This window comes from Thunnus albacares, chromosome 9, assembly GCF_914725855.1.
Source record: "Thunnus albacares chromosome 9, fThuAlb1.1, whole genome shotgun sequence".
Taxonomy (NCBI): domain Eukaryota; kingdom Metazoa; phylum Chordata; class Actinopteri; order Scombriformes; family Scombridae; genus Thunnus; species Thunnus albacares.
Window position 1 is genome coordinate 33839008 of NC_058114.1, and position 14745 is coordinate 33853752.

The window sequence follows — 14745 nt, forward strand, 5'->3', positions numbered from 1 at the left end:
TACATTTTCCTTTACTAAAGAAAAAGTAACAATCCCACAATGTAAAAATACTCCATTATATGAACTCCTGTATTCACAATGTTACTTAATGCTGCTTTAAGTGACTTTTTTTGGCCACTTGGTGCAGTGGAAGCTGTAAACTCAATATAGGCATGTCATCACAGTTCTTATGACATACATGTTAGCAAAGAGTTGCCTCTGTACATTACATCACAACATTAGGAGTCATGTTTGTATCTCCTTTTGGTTTTGGTCTACATCAACTCCCGAGAAAACTGGCAAAATTATGTATACTTCTTCCTCATTTTAAAAAATCCATTATCTAATATTTTTTATTTCGTAATGACACTATCACAATCTCATCACATCACACTTTTGTAAGTTGCATACTTGACCATGATTGGCTCCAAACTAGTTATGATGTCATTCTGCACAGTGACCATCAAAAAATGGGACATCCAAGTAACAAAAAGAAAAACACATTTTTGAGTTGAGGGAGACTTTAAAATTTGAAAAGCATGTTTTCAGGGGCCTTAACACTAGCAACACCAACAGTGTGACATAACCAGCAGTACAGTTACAGTCATTTACTGCACTGTGTGTGGCATCTCTAAATTACACCTCTATGAATTCCATAATTTTTGTGTAATTAGAGAGTTGTGCCTGGGTGTTTTCTTTGGGCTACACATGTACTTGTGTTATGTCTGTGTCTGTGTGATGGACTTGTGCAAGTACTTATTGGTAGCAGCAGAACTGCCTGAGATAAATGTTGTCACACTATGTTACACACATCATTTTGAAATTGCTGAAAAAACAGCTATAATCTATAGAATCATATTCATAGACAGCTGGTCATATTCACCAGCTGAGATGAACACTTTCCAATTTATCATACAATTTATTGTTCGGATACTCAGGAGAATACAGTATATGTGTGGGTTTATAAGGATGTAATATGAAAGTCTCTCACCTCAAGGACAAAGTGGCTGCCCGCACATAGAGGAATAATAATAGCATTTCATTCACAGAAAGCCTGTTTTTCAATGTTCAGCCTACTGCGCCTGGCTAGAAGTGAGAAGGATAGGGTCTTTCTAGCCGCAGTTTTATCAGCAGATCACTGCAATTAAAAAAATTCTAATACGTCATGCCAGTTGTTATGAGGCCATCCACTACATCATATCATCAGGAGTAATGGGCTGTTTGCCTGAGCTATAGACAACAGCTCAGAATCAGTGGTTTATTCAAAGCACTTACACCAAAATCTGCTCAAGGAGACATTTGTTTAAAAAAATGACTCATATAGGTTTCAACAGAAAAACATCCCATCCCCACTGATCCTGAAGCTATATATTCACTCTATACAATATATTACAGTGATGTTATGTTCATACTTTTTCATCTTGTGATACTGCTTTTTATACCGAAGTCAGAGTATCAACCAATATCATGAACTGATCTGATGTCGGTGCTCTTTGTTTTCTATTTATAATTTCTATACCGTACCGTGGGAAACTGACTAGGATCATTTTTAAATGTCAAAGGTGACTAAATATCACTTTCTAATATAATGTTCAAGAAGGTTTATAAAGTTTGGGTCTGTTTTGGCCACTTGGGCTCTGTAAGACACAACATGTGACATATTAGCTTAAGCACCGGTTGCTCTCTGTATAATTTGTGAAGAGGCAATAATCTTTCTTATCAAAATGTTCATGTAATTTAACTACCCCAGGACATAAAGCCTGGCAGGTATCGGGGTAAAAGCTTTGATAATTTATTGGAATGCAGTGGTAATTTATACCCTCAAATTACATAATTGGAGAGCAATGTCAGCAGTTCAGTTTCAGGTCTGTACCTTTGTTGCATGCCAGGCCCCTCTCTCTACCCATGTTTCCTGTCATTCTGCACTTTCAGCTGTCAAATTAATGCAAATGCCAATACTATTTATATAAGATTTAATAGTGTTGCAGAAGAAACTCAATTTAAAAGTAGTTGTGGCTAATACTTAGGATTTTCTGGCTACGGTAAAGATTGCAGCAAGTTGTAAACCCAAATAATCTGAGTGAAATCACAGTCTGGCTGAAATAATGGTGATTGTAGAAACTGTGGCCTACCACATTAGCACAACACACATTAGTAAAGCCCTGGCTCTTAGTTTACTGACATCGCCTTACAGGATTTTAAGGTGATGACATCCTTGGAACTTTATCAGTTTGGTTGCTGTTCTGAATACTGATGAGTATTGACAGCAGCATTTCATCTAATACCCTTTTCTCAATGTCTGGCCACCTACTGCATCTTCTGACCCCCCTACTGTGTATTTCCTCTTCTGAATCCACCCTTAACTGCCTCTGTTCTTGTCTTTTACTCTCTCCGTCTCTTTGTTTCTGTCTTTTCTCCTGCCTCTAGTTCCAGCTCAGCCGTCTGGTTTTGAGGCTGAAGCTGAGCTGGATTCACGCATCATGCTGTCATGGCTTTGGCCTGTCCAAGACCCCATCATTAGTTTCGAACTGCTCTACTGGGAGGCCAACAATCCTGGGGACAAGGTAAATACTACCTTAACAACATTTTCCTTCCATTGTGGTAGCTTGATGGAATGAATTTCAGTTCTAGTTCCTTTTTGTGTCTTAAAGGAATGGTTTGGATTTTTTGAAGTGGGGCTGTATAAGGCAGGAAGCTAAGCAATGTACTGTTGTGGACAGGGCCAGCAGCAAAATCTATTTTAGCCAATATCAGTTTAAGTATACCCTATATTTAGAATATTTTCACTGCTTTACCTTGCCGTCAGACACCCCTTTCCTTTGGCATTACATTTTCTCAACCGTAGAACTTCTGTATTCCTATGCACACTGACTATACACTGACTATAGATAACTACCTCCTACAACCCCGCTTAAAAAAATCCCACCTATCCCTTTAAAGGTTCTATATTTCTGCTTGTGTACTGTGTGCGTGCTGTATATGTGTGAATATGTGTTCTACAGCAGTTTTGCACACTTGCATTTATATATTTATTTTATGAATTATTATATTACCACCTCTTGTGTTCTTTGTTTGAAAGAACACCTTTTGCCCCATTTTCTTTTATATTTTGTTGCTGTTTGCTCTTCAGAAACCCCAATGTCCCTTCAGGAATCATTTAAGCTTTGTTTCATTTCTCAGAATGACTTCAACAAGTTTAGTTTTCCCTTTATTTCCTACAGACACAGCCTTACAACAAACAGCATCATGCTATAGATGCCATTTTACATAATATTTGGCGCCTTCTTATTTGATCAGACTCATCTCAGGGAAACACATAAAAAAGATTTTAGTCTTTGATTTGAACTGTGGACTTTGTTCAGATAATGATGGTGAATAAAAACCGAGATTACAATCGTTACATTCATATTCTCTGATGGGGAGTGACACTAAACAATAGGACTTTCTCAGTCTTCGTTCTTGTCTGCACTTGTGTTGTTGTGGACTTGTGAAGCGTCATCAGTCACGGCCAAACTGTTCTAATTCAAAGTCTGCATCAAGCCAAGTACACTCCAAAAATGTACTGCTTTTTTGGAGCACATTAAGGACTTGTAATCTGTTAGCTTAACAGTGAGTTACAGTAGGTTTGGTTTCAGAATATGATATTCTATTGACCTTTTCACTCCTAACCAAATATCTAAAATATAACTGTGTCTCATTATCCCATGATTTCATCTTTCCACAGCATCATGTGACTTTCAACCCAGCAGCCTCCTATGCAGTTGATGGTCTGAAGCCAGACACGCTCTACATGTTTTCCCTGGCAGCACGATCTGAGATGGGTTTAGGAGTCTTTACTCCACCTATTGAGGCCAGGACTGCCCAGTCCAGTAAGTTTTTATACAAGCTTATAATGTCTCCCTCATACCTGTGTCTTGGTTCAATTGGTTGAAAATATCGATGAGGGTGACCAGTATCACTGTTCAGTATAGTTTCTTCACTATTGTTATTTTTTTACTTCCTTCTTTCTGTTTTCTTTTTTGTATGTATTGTTTTTGATGATCTCTTGTCTGTCTTTTGTATTCTACAATTTTTGTTTTTTTTTACTTTTCAAATTGTTGTTTTTTTCTCTCAAATGTTAGGCTTTTCTTTCTCATGTTTCTGGCTTTGTTCAACATGACAATTGTTATTTCAATGTGCCAACTCATAATGTGCATACAGAGGTGGATGGAAACATATTTTCATTTCGCAATGTTCTAAATGCTCATGAGGTGGGAACCAGAGCAGTGACCTAAGTGATAAGACAGAGTTTTAATCTTTCATAAAACTGTAGCTTATTTTAGTACTTTTGATATTCTTGTTGCAGTTCAGTTTGGATTTTTGAATCAAACTAATATGACAGTGTCTATTCCAAAGAGAAGTTGGAGGTTTATGAGGCTTCTGAAGTCATTCTTTACCATCAGTTTTACAAATGTAAGCAGAGATTTGCTTTGTAACACTGACTCCCGCCTGAGCAGAACCTCCTCATCTGAACCGGTCATTTGTGTGTGCTCAAACTATTGCAACACAGTGATACTAGCAGCAGACAGAGCTGCTAGCTGTAGCTGTAGCTCACAGAACTGTGTAATTGCAAATCTGAAGTTCAAAATGTAATCACCAGTCTAGCATTTATTATGTGCACACTTTTGTCACGTCGTGCTTGATTTTACTGAACATGCGACTCAGTTACAAAGTTTAAGCACAAAGGCAACGAAAAAAAAAAGTCACGTTTTGACAGCGATAAATCCATTGTTTCCCTAAGCCATCACATCTAAATGGATTCCTATGCACAGCAGTATTGGTTGATATTACATATTTCTTTCTGCTGCCCTTGCGTAACAAATCACCAGCCATTGCACACTGCACATTTTGACAAATAGTTTAATAAAGGCACTGAGTCGATACGTACAGCACATTATGATCTAAGACCAAGCAAACACAAACAGACTGTTGCACAGAGAGACAGCTTTTATCATGACTGTCATGTTCCCTCACAATAATAGTTTGTCATGCGAAACACGGCATACAGTGTGCTGATGTGCAGGACTTTGAATTTTGCTGTTCGATCACTGTTCCACACTGACACTAATGCTACTGAAAACCTTTAATTCAGAGCCTGACTGAATATTCAGCATTGCATCTCTGCCTCTCTGGCACACTGGGAGATATGGACTTGAACCTGCAGTATTTATGACAGCTCCCAGAAGGAATCAAAGCTCTCGCTCAGCCACTTGTTTTAACTGTCAGGAGTGAAATCCCTGAGCCAGCAGCCACACTGCGAACAAAAGAGTTTCAAACTAGTCGGTCTTATTTCCAGTCTCTCATCACTCCTCTGGCAGCTAAACACATTGACAGGAAACATGCTAACAGGACTAAACACCCTGACCACTGCTGTCACTTCCTGTTCGTCTAAGTCCCTCCATCTTTTCATCTACCTGCCAATCACTTCCTACTTTGTTCTGTTTATTTACAGTATATATCTGGAGCTTTTAAAAGTGACATCAGAGGAGAACCACTAAAAGAGAGCTGATCATAATATCATCGCCTGTTTTGTTTTTAGCAATGGCAGGCGATGGTCACTGCCCTTTCACATTAAATTTGGAAAAAAACTCAACCCATTGCTGAGCTACACAAAATTTCAAAAAGAGCCACAGTTTTGCCTGCTAAGCCACACAGGTTCCCGGCTCAGATTGCTTTGTATTCAGTTCTGGTTGAAATTCAAGCTGCACATAAATACAGTGGTGGAAGAAGTATTCAGATCCTTTACTTCAGTAAAAGTACCAATACAGCAGTGTAAAAATACTCCATTATGAGTAAAAATCCTGCATGAAAAATCCTACTTCAGTAAAAGTACATAAGTATTATGAGCTTGATGTAGTTAAAGTATTGCAGTAAAAGTAGTGGTTTGGTCTCTCTGACTGATATATTATTATATATGACATCATTAGATTATTAGTGAAGCATCAGTGTTAGAGCAGCATGTTACTGTTGTAGCTGCTGGAGGTGGAGCTAGTTTACACTACTTTATATACAGTTAGCTAGTTTAGTCCAGTGGTTCCCAACCTAGGGGTCGGGCCCCTCCAAAGGGTCAGCAGATAAATCTGAGGGGTGGTGAGATGATTAATGGGAGAGGAAAGAAGAAAAAACAAAGTTCTGAAACACAAATCTGTTTTCAGTTTTTGGACTTTTTCTCTAATCTTTGATTTTTGCTGAAATATTGGATCATTTGAACATTTATTGAAATGAAAGCATGTGAGAAGTTTAGAGGGAAAAATCACTATTTGGTGGAGCTGTTAACAACTCATAGACATGTGACATGTGACCCCGACTACACACTGCTTTTTGTAAGACGTCAAAAGCCAAAAAGGTTGGAAACCACTGGTTTCATCTTTAACAATGTGTTGTATTTTAAAAACTTGTTATATTACCAATTGTGTCAAATCTTCATCTGAAAAGTAACTAAAGCTGTCAAATAAATGTAGTGGAGTAGAAAGTACAATATTTCTTAAATGTAGGGGAGTGGAAGTATAAAGTAGCATCACATGGAAATACTCAAGTAAAGTACAAGTTGCTCAAAATTGTACTTGAGTATATGTACTTAGTTACTTTCCACCACATAATATCCCTTTTCTATGTCTCTTTGTGGTGAAAACTATGCCCAATGTACATGTTTTATTTGTTATAGTCCTGCACTATAAAATAATTCAGAAGTTGTGAAGTCACATGCTGTCAGCACTAATTAGACTGATGACTGTCAATCACGCATTAAAGGAGACACACAGGTGGGAGCATGTTCCCTATATGGACCTGATTCTCCCTGCGACAAAACAGCCAAAACCCAGCAACTGAACCAAGAAATAAAGATGATAAAATTTAGGTAATGAACAACTTGGAAGCAATTACAGCAAATGATGACATTTCTAATAACTGATGGCAAGATAACATACTTAAAAAGGACCTATTATGATCATTTCCAGCTCTATATTTTTATTTCTAGACTTCACTGGAGTAGCTTTGCATGATCCACAGTTCAAAAAACTCCTCATTTATCTTATGCTTGCCCTTTATGCAGCCCCTCAGTTCAGCCTCTGTCTCTAACAGGCAGTCCTAACTCCTGTCTCTTTAAGGCCCGCCTCCCGATGAGCCCACGCTGTTCTGATTGGCCAGCTTTCCGGAAGCCTGCCAAGGGGCAGCTGTATCAGATTTTAAAAGTTCAGAAGTTACCGCTGATGCAAACACGATATTTCCTGCTTTACTGCTTCAAATTAAGAGCGTTTAAATGACTAAATAACAGGAAACTTTTATTTCGAAGAAGTTAAAGGAAGTGAAACGTGTTCCTCCCTCTCAGAATTAGCGGAGCTTCGTTAGCAGCACTAAAAAACAGACAACACACCAAGATATGGACATATTTGGAGCTCTTTGTTCCGCAGATCAGTTAGAAATAATGCAGGGAGGAATAGTACAAGCAGAAATAGCAACAGTGATGATGATTTTTTATGAAGAGCTGCAGACAACCAGCACACCTCCAACAGGTAAACTACTTATTTTACTTTGCTGTGCTGTGTAATGGAGTCATGGCTCGGCATGACTACCCACAAAACAATAGAAAAATGTCATAATGTTAGCGGAGCAGAGCAGTGAACTTGCGCACTGTGCATGTAGCAAATGCCCATATAAAGAAATCCGTCATGAGCTGACATCAGCTTGGGCTGAAATTAGAGAAAACCGTTGGAAACTTAGCCTTCAGAGCAGTCTGAAGCTGGTGCTTTTTGCTCACAGAGATTACTTCTACATACGTTTACCTCATTATTTGACACTTTGGCCATGTTTAATATGGACATCTGACATTATAACATTATTTATATGACTGAAAATAAGGAAAAGCATAATAGGTCCCCTTTAATCAACATGTTTATTTAATTACTTTATTCATAATTCATAAATCAAAGAAACCCATAAATTATGAAAGGATTTAGCTTGGAGTTAAAGTGCTAACCCTGCATTCATACAGCCATAACATGATGAGCCAGTGCACTGAACTTTGTTACTTCATTACAGAGCTGAGTGATTGGTGAATGTTCAACTGGCAGTCAGTCAAACAGTTTGGTTTAGCAAGGGAATAAAACCAGCTGAAGACAAGTATTTAAATTAACAGTTGAAATACAAGGTATTTAAGCCCAGCTGGAGAGATCTGGAAAGGTAGTTGCCAGCCAGATGTGTAAAGCAAAATCATTTATTGGGTAGCATTCAGTTTTTCCCAGGTTTAAATTATTAAATTATTCCCAAAGTCTTATAACAGTGACATAATTATCAGGACCCTTACTACTTGTCTACTTACAGTTTATAATGTTTAATAATATAAATATAGCCGCAAGCAGAAATTTGCGGATTCAAACCTTTTTGTGAAGGAAGCAGCACAGCAAAGTCACCTGCTGCCAGTTTAATTCTGTTTGAGGAAGGAGTGAGACCAATCACATATTTGTTTCATCATCAAAAATCCTGCAGCATTTCACTAATTGCACACTCAAAGTTCTGCCACGCCCACTTGCACCAATCAGTATGGCACTTAAGATTTTGGTTAATACTCCCCCCCTAAAGCATGCACATCAATTTTGGTGAAATTCTGTCCCCTGGATTTTCAGATACATGTTTGTGGCATTTGTGGTGCCCCCTATGGGTCAGGCTCAAAATGCATGAATTATTCCCAATATTCCCTAAGCTCTGCCCTTTGCAAAGATATTTTGGTTGATTGCAGTCATGTTTTTTGACCAATCTTGCTCATTTATAATAGAAATGTGTATCTCAGTCCCATAGTGTTGCATCCCAAGTTTGGTGTTGATAAAGTCAAAATCCAAAAAGTTCTATTCATTTTACTGTTATTCAGTTCATGCAAATTAGCAAAAAATCCATCATGGCAGACTTTAATGGTCCAAGAGGCATTTTTGTAGAGCACCTTGAGCTGGACTTGTGTGTCAAATTTGGAGTCAATTGGACTTACGGTGTGAGGGGCGTGGTCTTTTGAAAATTGAATTTTGGCCCTTAATTACAGCACTACCATCTGGCCGATTTGGCTCATATTCCTTGGGAAGCACATGCACATCATTTCCAGTTATTGGGCCAAGTGTCATGGTTTTCCCTCATTTCAGCTCACGCCAATTGGAGCCAATGCGGCAAGAAAAATAAACAAATTAATTATGATTATGATTATTATGATTATAATTATTATTGTTGTTGTTATTATTGTTTTTGTTATTATTATTATTAATCATAATCATAATAAACCAGCACAAACACAGACAGGTTCTACCCCTTTTTTGTTTGAACCCTAATAAAGTAATTGCATCATACCTTGAAATATAGTTTTTGGAGAGGATGAAATATAAAGAGTTTGGACAGAGAGTCTCCCTGTCATGAACCCTTGTTAGATCATAAATTCAAACAATACTACAAATGTACATTTTTTAGTTTTACTTCATTTTGAGAGTTGAGGGTATGGCTGGTTATTTTGATTAAGAGCAGAGTCAAATGGGGTTTTGCTCATGGTCTCGCTTGACTGAACAAAAGTAATGAGCCCAGAGAAACACAATTCCTTGGAATATATCAGACAATAAACATACATTTAATTTTGTACCATTAAGGATGAATTTCCTTTGAGATCAGGCTGCTGTATTACACCCAGACTGTTTAGTAACTGGTCATCTGGTCATCACCCTCCAAAACATGGCATGCATCAATTATCATCAGCCAGAGACAAAGATGAACCTATTACAAATGTGTCTTAACATGAAGAGTGGAGTCTTTGTCCAGTCCTTATTTTAGCTGAGCAGTTCCTAACCAGTGCGTCAGGGGTTGCAACATAAATCTGAGGGGTCCAAGATAAATGAATGGTTACGAAACAAAACCAATCAGCTGTGTGACCATTGAGCACAGTTTACATTATTTCTAATTGACATTGTGGGTGTATGGTATTTTGTATGGTATGTTCTGTGTGTGTGTTTATTTTGGGGGGGGGGGGGGTTGCTTTTTACTGTATGTTTTTTGTCTGGGACTACAGATGCAAATTAGCTTCAAGCTAACTCTGGTGCAGTGTATCTTTAATGTTTCAAACTGCACACTGTCCATCACAGGTTTTGGTTATGGTTTGGCTATAGAAACACAGGACTCCATGATTGGTTTTGGCAGACCAAGGAACTGTGTGGGGATCACTGACCATTTATCTTTATATGTTTGTAATTTTTATAATATTTTAACTATAGTTTTAGACCAGCTTTGAATGTTTAGATGTTCAAAAAAATGTGTTGATCCACAGTTTTTGGTACAGTCAGTCATGAAAAGATGGTTTATTATCCTTTAATAAATCATAGATCATGAGAATCAGTCCTCAGTGGTCTCAGAGATATGACCTAATTCTTCAATCCATACAATCTGCCCTTTTACTCTGCATGACACCACTTTGTTTTTATCTCTTTTTTCCTTTTGTGTTGAGTTAATTTTTTTCTGTTCAAATCTTAATTCCCCTTTCTCTCAAAAACACCTACCTCTATTCCAAATGTTGGTATTTTTCATAACCCTGTTTCTATTTGCAACTTTAATCGGCCGCAGTGCATCTCCCACACATTGATCTCAGTCTCTTTGATCTATTGCACTCCTGCATGGATGTATCCAAAGGTTCTGGTATGTGTGATGGATTTACAACTGTTCTCACACATCTCTTTCAACTCATCATGAGCACCTCTGCAGCAGGCGAACACAAACCAGCCTCCAACACTGTTCAAACAGTAGCCTCACTGGGTCCACACACTCTAGTGGGGCTGCCAGAATCACAAGCAAGCATGATAACAGTCCTCTGTGTTATCTCTCCCAGCTGCTCCACACTCATCTCAACAGTTGGTTTTGCTGCTGTATTTTGTTTTGCTTTGCTGTATTCTGCTCTTGTGTATCATTGTGCATACATGCATTCATCTGTAGTTTTCCTGTTTTGCTTTTAAGTTGGTGAAACTTCACACTGTGTTAGTTATGTGTCTATGGGTTAGCTACAGTGTGAAGTATCACCCTTGTTTTGTCTGCCCTCTGGACTGTGCAGATAATTTCATAAGGAGGAAGAAAACGCCACAGAAAACAATCGGTTTTATTTTGATTATTGTTAATTTGCCATGTAATCAATTGGATATTAATTTAAAATAATTAGAATCAATTAAAATATCTAGTTTCAATGCTGTCTTCTAAAAATAATGTTCATATACAACACATTTCATTGGCAAATACAAATATATTTTGTAGCCAACAAGATGTTGAAACAAATTAGTTTTTATCAGCAAAATGATTCATTTCAAGTTTTCCTACAATATCCACCCATGTCCCAAATTCCAGTCTGTGTTGAGTTTAATTCCAGACCTCTGAATCACCACCCACAGCTGAAAGCTAGCAAGTGAACCTTTGAGCTATGGGTTATTTTTTTTACATACACTGTTCCATGAGGTCATACAATCAGTGTATAAATTCATTTAGTAAGAGACACTGTTGCTAATTCACTTCATTTCATTGTCACTTTTGTCCTGATGGTTTCATTTGTTTCTGTAACACAGAATCATATTATCTCAGCAGTCCAGTGGGTGAGTTGCTTTGTCTTCCATTATCCAACATGCTTGACCATTGCCCTCCCCTCCCATCAGCCCCTTCAGCCCCTCCCCAGGAGGTGCGCTTGCTCAGCCTGAGCTCCACCAGCATCAAGGTGAGTTGGGTGGCACCACCCACAGACAGCCGCCATGGGGAGATAGTGCGTTACTCCCTAACCTACCAAGCACTCACGGGAGAGGACGTGGAGCGCCACCAGGTGTCAGGGATTGGTGCGGATGTCACCAGCTACGTGCTGGAGGACCTGGAGAAGTGGACTGAGTATTTGGTGTGGGTGAGGGCTTATACTGACGTCGGGCCTGGCCCGGAGAGCCCCACAGCCCGCATCAAAACCAAGGAAGATGGTATGTTGACGAAGTCACAGGAAGCAGCCTGGAAATACTAACCCTCCAACACTCACTCTGCTCCTCTCCTGCTGCTGCAGTTTAGTCTCACAAACTCTTACAAAATGTGTGATACAGTATCTCATAAAGCAAATTAAGATTGAAATATATTTTCATTAGATGATACATGATGCATGGGCAAGGCTGAAGAGCAGCTTTCCCTGGGCTCCCAGACCCTCAAAGCCCTCTGTGTCGGTTGGTTTGTGGTAATTTGATTAATCACAAATTTGCTTGTGATGCAACAAAACCACAGTATTTCTGTAACTGATGTAATAGAGTTTTAAGGATGGTCCTGCATTATTATCTTATATATCTGTCTTTAAGAGGGACCCTGAATCAAATGTTATATGGCACATATTCTTAAATGCATTACTGTTTTACCTCAAACAGGAGGGCCCATTGCTAATTTTTACCCAGGGGCCTCCAAGTGGGTTATTCCAGCTATGTGTGGAGGTCAGTAGGTTGATAGTCGTTTGAAAAGGGTTCTATTCCCAACTTATGACAACATGTTTTCTACTGAATTAAGATTTCATTTTTAGCAAAATTGTTCTTATTTAGGATTAAAACCTAACCCATGACCTTAACTGTATTATTCAGTTTGCTTAATCTCAATACTTTTTTCCTAAATATGAAACAATAATTTTAACACTAAATTTACCAAACACTGGTTCAATTGCCTAGGCCCCTAAGTGTCTTCGAAATTTTGTAACTTTGGCAACTCCAATCAAAAAAGACACTGTGGCAGACAGCAATGCACACTGCTGCCTCTTTGTTTAATCATCAATGAATGACAAATAAATTCCCATCTCAAGTTCTAATTTTGACATTAGTGGCAATCAGTGCTTCCAAAAGCCTGACTAAATGATGTACACAAGTTGTATGAGTCAAGGACTCCTCTGATAGTTCCTGAGCCTTCAGAAACTGAAGTTCCCGTGGTTAGAATGCAGATAAAATAACTATAAATTTGTGCGATCAGATCATTTTAAAGATAGTGACCCAGCCCAGTATCCCTCTGAATTACATTCAAACTAGATGATTCTGGCACATGTGGCCTTAATGTAGCTAAGTATCAAGTAATGGTATGGAGGTCAGTGTTGTGGATGGGCAGGTAGCTTGTACAAAGTCCATATGGGGGACCAGTGTTCCCAAAATACAAAAGTTAATTTTAACGTTTTAAAAACTATTTATTACTACAATTATTTAACCATTTATTATTATCATTATTTCCCTAACCTCAACCATACTATAGCTGCCATGTGCAGATATTGTGAGAATTTTAAAAATATTGGATGTGAAATAACATCATTGAATGTAATCTGGGGTTTTGTAGATTTACCCAATAACAATGCTCCATCCGGTTGTATGACAACATAAAATTCTACACATAGGGGCTTGAAATGTTTTACTTGTCAAAGTATTACAATGACCTGACCCTTTCTTGTATCAAATATCATGTCCAATTTGTATTGTTACTACAGAATGTAATCTCTTCATGTTTTATAATGCAGAGACATGATTAGAAGTCATTGCTCAAGCTTGTGCTCAGTTCACAACATTTAGTGAGTCTGTTTTGTGAGACTTCTGCTGCCACTGATCTCCTGCCTTCTTTCTCTGCCAGTCTGTCTGTCTTTTCCACAGCATAATGACGTGGTTTCAGCCTGCTGGGCTGCTGCCCTGCTAGGCTAAGGTGTCTGGAGAATTGCCAGAGTGGCAACATGACATGCTCTCTCTCTCTCTGTGTCTGTGCTAGCTAAATGGCCACTATGATTCAGTCCAGAGGGAGGCTCTGCCATTCATAGCACACATTCTTTATTACTGTCACTGCTGAAGACAAGTCAGAAGCAGAACACAGCACAGCCGAATAACAGCTATAAGACAGACACTATTACAACAAATCCCTACAAGAGGATTCACCTTTTTTTGTGAGAGAACAATTGTCCATATCATGACCAATGAGAGCAAAGAGTAATGTGCTCTTTTCTGGAGCCACTAGAGGAAATCAAAGTATCAAAGGATAAGTCCTGGACAATGTCAGGGAGGCTTAGAAAGTATAGCAGCATAGAGCGGAGCCTCTCCTCTGTTAAAGCTCTCTGTTCTGATGGGCTCAGCCCACTTTGACTGCTTACAAATTAACTCCAGCTCTGCCTTTGACATCTTCCTGACTCCTTCCTTTCATTTTCTTGTTAATCATATTAGTCTACCAATGTCTGGATTAATTTGATTGCCTCATGCTTTTATTGTGTTTGAATTGTCTATGCCTGTATGGTCAGGATGAGAGAAAAATAGAGGGAGAGGTTGATGGTGGGTATATGTACAGTATGTGTATATTATTATAAGACCTATTTGCTATCAATGTATACGTTAGAATGATGAAGATATGTCTTTTTTGCTGCGTTGTTTTAGAAGTTAAATCCAAGAATTCTGGGATTTTAGAGGCAAATGTAAACAGTGTTCAGAGCACTGTTTCCTTCCTCCTTCCAAATAACTTACCTCACCACCTGCTGTCCTTCTTTCTCAATCTCCATTCTCTCTCCCAGCCTCTCCCACCATAATGCTGTACACCCACTGAATTTTAATCTCATATTCTTTTCATCTCTTTCCATCGCTCTGCACCCCATTTGACTTTGAGCTCTCACCGCTGACTGGATTTCTCCAGCATCTGTCCATTCTGCACACATTGTGCAGTAGCTCTTCTCTGTGCTCTGCCCGCGAATCCAGCCATCCAGCTCAC

The 14745-nt window shown here is 38.6% G+C and overlaps 1 protein-coding gene across 12 annotated transcripts in view; it reads left to right on the plus strand.

The window, feature by feature from the left end:
- ptprfa (protein tyrosine phosphatase receptor type Fa) overlaps nt 1-14745 on the plus strand; it is a 378163-nt gene that overhangs the window by 242603 nt on the left and 120815 nt on the right. For 7 of the 12 annotated variants that reach the window (XM_044360537.1, XM_044360536.1, XM_044360540.1 and 4 more), the window contains exons 9-11: nt 2407-2543; nt 3704-3848; nt 11670-11975. In XM_044360537.1, the coding sequence (XP_044216472.1) occupies nt 2407-2543; nt 3704-3848; nt 11670-11975 (588 nt within the window). The remainder of the gene's footprint in view (nt 1-2406; nt 2544-3703; nt 3849-11669; nt 11976-14745) is intronic. The other 5 variants (XM_044360543.1, XM_044360544.1, XM_044360547.1 and 2 more) reach the window with 1 other exon arrangement.